The sequence below is a fragment of the Salvia hispanica genome, chromosome 6, assembly GCF_023119035.1.
Source record: "Salvia hispanica cultivar TCC Black 2014 chromosome 6, UniMelb_Shisp_WGS_1.0, whole genome shotgun sequence".
NCBI lineage: Eukaryota > Viridiplantae > Streptophyta > Magnoliopsida > Lamiales > Lamiaceae > Salvia > Salvia hispanica.
In genome coordinates, this window is record NC_062970.1 from 13,849,302 (window position 1) to 13,855,170 (window position 5,869).

The 5,869-nt window shown below is 34.1% G+C and overlaps 1 protein-coding gene across 1 annotated transcript; it reads right to left on the minus strand.

Annotated features, from left to right (window-relative positions):
* Positions 1-4,241: 4,241 nt before the first annotated feature.
* Positions 4,242-5,656, minus strand: LOC125196364 (cyclin-D3-1-like). The gene is made up of 4 exons (XM_048094858.1): positions 5,160-5,656; positions 4,863-5,067; positions 4,650-4,780; positions 4,242-4,564 (listed from the first exon to the last, which is right to left on the minus strand). The coding sequence occupies exons 1-4, from the start codon at positions 5,574-5,576 to the stop codon at positions 4,379-4,381; spliced, it is 939 nt and encodes a 312-aa protein (XP_047950815.1). The 5' UTR covers positions 5,577-5,656; the 3' UTR covers positions 4,242-4,378.
* Between the last annotated feature and the right edge of the window lie 213 nt (positions 5,657-5,869).

The window sequence follows — 5,869 nt, forward strand, 5'->3', positions numbered from 1 at the left end:
TTTGCTAGCTTTTGAAAGAATTAATCCATTTATTTTCATAATTGAGGTATTTAATTATTGTTTCCCATGGTTAAACATATGACTGAAACTCAAAATTTAGATATGTTTGATTTATGCTTAGTTTGTAATTGTGGTCATAAATATTCTTCCATCAAGTTGCACACGTTGTTGTAATCTTGAGATAAGTTGTTACAAATGTATTGAGTAATTAAGAACAACAAATATAGTAGTACTAATCAAACAATTATTTGGTGGAGACAGCATAATTAATGATAGAGTAATGATAAACAACCAAATTTTGTACAACCAAAACAAGATTATATTAGCTATTTTGATGTGTTAATTAAATAATAAAATCATAAATATAGTTAGTTAACAAATTAAAACCAATTTATTAGTCTTTGGCCTCATTTTCAATTTTTTATTTTTATATTTGAATTATTTTTCATTATTTTTCAAATTTGAATTAAAGTATGCATTAATTATATTTTATAGTTCAAAAAAATTTAAAAAATTATACTCAAATACCATAATATTATGCACATTCCCTATACAATATATATGTATATACTATTTAATTAAATGTATAAATAAATTACTTTTTTTCTCAAATAAACCAATTTTTGGTTGTACAAAATTTGATTGCATAGACTTATTGTTAATGATATGTCTAATTCGATTTGAACATGTCCGCCTATAACTAAACCTCCTTATGAGATGTCAAGATATTTCCGTACGTGACATGACCCATAAAAAAGTCAAGCAATCAATCCCATCAACCAAATAATATTGTCAATATGGTAGTCACATGCATAGGAATGTCAATTGGGCAAATCCGTTCGGGTTCGGGTCAATCTACTCGGGATGTCGGGCTATTTAGGTGCGGGTTATTCGGGTTGTTAATTTTTCGGGCTATAAATTTTCGGCCCTAGCCCTAACTTTCCGGGTTTCGAGCTAATCCACGGGCTATTCGGGTCAAAAGTGATCTTATGTGTTACTTTCTATCCAATCCAATATTCGAACTTGTAAAAAAATAAGTACAAATTATCGCAGATAGTAAAGTATTATCAAAGTGATCAAGAGAAATAAAATAATAACAATTGAATATTGAAACAAAATACATAAACATATCGCTAAGTAGTAGAACACGTGAATTTTACTACAGTTAAATGGAAATTATGCATTTATAAGGAGTTCAATGACATTCTTAATTATATACCCAAAAAGTAAATTCTGAGTAGTTAAAAAAGATAGAATAGATAGCAGTATGTCAAAAATAAATTCTATGGAGTTGAATGATATTCTTCTACATCAATAACGTTTGAAGCTTCAACCGGATCATTCTCTTCGAGAGCAAAGACGTAATGCGACATTTAATATGAGTAAATATTAATAACATCTATATTCCATATAACCATAACTTTCAATTTGAGAGAGAATACATAATTACCATATATACTTCATATCAATGCTGCTTTAATATTGTACAGTAATTATCATATATACTTCATATCAACATTGCTTTTAATATTGTAATTACCATATATACTTCATATAAGTATATAACCCAAAATTTTAATTATATTTTTATTTTAAATGCTCAACCCATGGGCTAACCCGCAACCCACCCGAGCCAGCCTGCATAACCCACTGACCTGAACGGGTCAGCCCGTGTAGCCCTATTATATATTTGAGTTATGATTTTTCGGCCCTAACCCTATGATTTTACCGGGTTATTTGGGTCGACCCGCGTGTTTCGGGCTAAATTGACATCCCTACGCATGCATATAATAAAATTGTACCTTCACATATAGATTTCATAAAGGGGTGATGCCTTTAGTCAATTGAATTATTTGAGTTTTGATTAGTATTCTAAGAATATGGTCATCGACGTCCCGATTTTTAACGGTGCATGTTCACACTTCACAAAAATATTCACTTTTATTTATAAAAACTAATATTTTAAATAATTAAGCATACAACAAAAACGAACTTAGACATGTTTTTGTCTTGAAGAAAAATGTAAAACTATATTTGTAAGCATTAGGACCTTATATTATGGATAAAATGAAATGGAGAAATAGGTTGGGGAAGCAAAAGTGATTCCCCCTGTATTTTCTGTCGAATGAGCCCAACCACTTAGTCAGTCAGGTGTGCTATGAAGCGGACGCACAACCCTAGTGCCACATCATGTACACACGTAAATTTTAATTTTCTTTTATACATTTTTTTATTTATTGTTTCCTTTTTCTTTCCCCTTAATTTCTTTTAATTTTTTTTTTGTTTTAATTTTCCTCTTTTATTTCCCATTATTTTTTATTTTCTATTCAAAATAAATATTGTGCGTGGTAGTGGTTTTAATTTTATATTATCATATGTTTTAATTTTATTATAATATTTTTTTTGTAAAATTACTATAATTTTACAAATAATTTTTTCCATTTAATTATTTGTATTGAAATAAAAATATAATACGAAAATTAAAATACACTCCTATAAGTTACTGTATATACATTTGTCGAAAAAGTAAATTTATAATAATAGAATCTATAGGAAAGTAAAAGTCAGGAAGCCACATAGTAAAAGAAGCTTGAAATAAGATTAAAAAAATGAATGACACATACATAGACAAAGGGAAATTGGGAAAAGCACCGTATAATGGATGGGGTCTTACTAACCATATGCAAAGGTTTAAAAATGATGCTCTATGTCATCACTCATTGACTTTCATAATCGAGTTATAATGTCTAGATATTTGGTAGCGCATACTATCAAATACTAAGTGTAACAAATATCTAAATAGTGTAAAATAAGGTTTCGGAAAAGATGGGTGTACAAAATCTTTCACAAACCAAATATGTGAATGTGAGATTTTGATTTTGGTTAAATAATCCCGATGGTATACTCCGTATGTAATTGCATTTGATAATTATATTTATAACAATCATGAATTGGGGGAAAAGTTTATCACATTGGGGGAAAAGTTGATAGTTCTGTTTGGACTTTGGAGACATTCAGCCAGAAATATATTACTAGCAATAAAATATAGTATTAAATGAAATTCCAGTCCATCTAAGTTGGGTGAGACTTGAGAGGGTCAGAACTCCGGTAACATCCCCAGCAAAAATAAAGCTAGTGGCCGACAATTTGTTCCTTCCCTCACATGCAAACAAATTCTACATTTTTTCCCACACAAGTCCCTTTCCCTCCCATACACTAAAATCCAGTAATATGTTTGGTGTTTGGTTAAGTCAAAGTTAATGTTTTTCATTGTAAGATTCAATTGATCTAATAGTAGTAATTTTACTACTAATCCAGATTGTTTTGAGATTCCATATCGGTCACTGTCTATTGATTTAAACATATTCAAATGATTCTAACATTAACTTGTTTCAAAATTATTTGAGATTGAAAGAGTCTAAAATTAATATTATCATAGAAAAAGACTAAGATTCATAAGTTAAAACTATTTCTAACGGAATTTTATCTCATAAAGTATCATTCCATCACATTAGACTCATCTCCAACCATACATTAAAACTCATTTTTTTATGTAGAAAACTTCTCCAATCATATACTAAAATCAAATTCATATTTAGATTTTTTTATATAACAACACTAAATATGGTGCTACTACAAAAAATTATAAGATCTTGCAAACTAGCCTATTATTATTAGGGGTGTCGAAACGGGTACCCGCGGGTACCCGCACCCGATTTAGCCCATAAACCCAGTCCCGATACCCGTCTCGCTACATATCGGGTAGTCCCGATACCCGAGTCGGGTATCCCGCACCCGACGTTGCGGGTACCCGACCCGAACATGTATTTTTTTTTATTTGTATATTTTGATATTTAATTGTTAAAAGTTAAAATGTGTATACGAGTACATAGTATATAATATATAAATGTGCTACTGGACCTGCTATACTGCATAATAGGAGTAATATATACTGTGTGTACTACTGTATGCATACTTACTAATGAATTACCTTAAATCCATTAAAGATTTGGAATGGAAAAATAAAAAATGAAATATACTGCGATGTATGCGTGTGTTGGAAAGACAAAAAGTGATAGCAATAGAATGGAAAAACGAAAAATATACTAGTAGAATAGAAGAGAGAAGAGGAGATTTATTTTGTTATTGTTGTATTAAATTTTTTTAGAACTATTGCTTTTTAGAAGAGGCTAGTATCCGATTTGACTTGTGTCGAATCGAATACTCCCGAAATACACAAGTTACAAATGAAGTTGGTCATTTTGCTGGAAATGCATTCAGAGATTTGGTAGAAAATGTTATTCTACACAGAGATTTAAAAATAGATAAATAAAAAGGGACATAAATGAAGAGAGGAAAAAATGCATTAGTTAATTAATTATGAGGACTTGAATTTCTTCGTGAGGTGCTCCGGCGACGAGGCGGCGGAGGAATCGTCGGAGCTGAAGTAGACGTCCACCACCCCTTTGGGGCTGCCGGGGAGCTTCCTCTTGTTACACGAGTATAAATAGCCGTCGCCGGTGGCCACCTCCTCGATCAGCTTACAACAACTCTCCACCTTATCCTGTTCCATTATAATTATATCACACTCTCAAATTAAATCACAAAACAACACCAATCAATTGCAGTCTCCAAATTCATTTCGCTACCTTGTCGATTCCGAGAATTCCGATGAGCTGATCGTGATAATCGACGCCGATTGTTGGCTCGACGCTGCTGATTACATACAGCATTGTGGCGGTCGCCAATGCAGACGGCGGATAGCTCATGAATCTACAGTCTGCAGATCGATTCAATGTTCAAACCGTAAATACGCAGAAATTGAAGAGAGAGAGAGAGATGGAGAGAAGATGTTTAAGTACCAGAAAGTAGAGAGAGAAGAAGGCAATGACATCTCCTAAGAAAGTGTCTGCAGATCTCGCTGAAGAGCCCTAACTTTCTGGCGATGCAGTCGAGAAACGAAACTGGAGTAACCGGATTCATCTTCCAATCGAGAGTGGAAAGGACTAAAATCTCCATCCTCTGAATCGTTTTCGATTCGAAAACGTAATCGGTCTCTTCCACCACCTGCGATTCCGATCTCAACAATCAATCGCATACACACAGAGAAACAGAGAGAGAGAGAGAGAGAGAGAGAAAAAAGTCGAATGTATACATACTTGGAGATCGAGGAGCAGGGGAACGTGAGTCTCCTCCACTTTGGCAGCCAAGGAAATGCAGGCAACAGCAGTCAATTGCGCCATCCATGGCTTCTCTACACGAGATTCAGAGCTATTTTGAAATCGATCGAAGTAGTTAACCGCAAGCACCGCAGTGAGCGCGGAGAAGGAATAGTAGCGAACAACTTTAAGGATCCAGCCAACCGCCTCGGCTCTCGCCGTAGCCGGGATTTTGACGAGCGGTTGGTGGTCCTGCTCTTTGCGCAGTAGAGAGGCGAGCTCGTCGTCGTCGTCGTAGTTAAAGTGAGGGGTATTATAGTAATTAGAGATGGTGTGATTGTTATCGGAGTCCCAATAGTATTCCTCCTCATCGCAGTGGAGGGCGATTTGAGGGGTTAGATGATGATGAGAAGGCATCTTCTTCACTCATTCTCTACTCAAACAGAGATGATGCCTTGAGATAACCATGAGTGAGAGTGAAATGGATTAATGAGTGATTGTTTGCTCAGTGGTTTTGCAGCTGTCGTGCGCCAATTTATATAAACGAAAATATAGCAACTAGCCACCATCCACAAAATATTGTCCATGTTTAGAGCACTCCCAATGGTTTGGGGATAAACTCCCTTATTTCTCCCTAACTCCTGCCACATTAGCGCCACATCAGCACTAAAATTTATCCCCAGTTTTTAGCCAACTTTTAGCCAACCTCT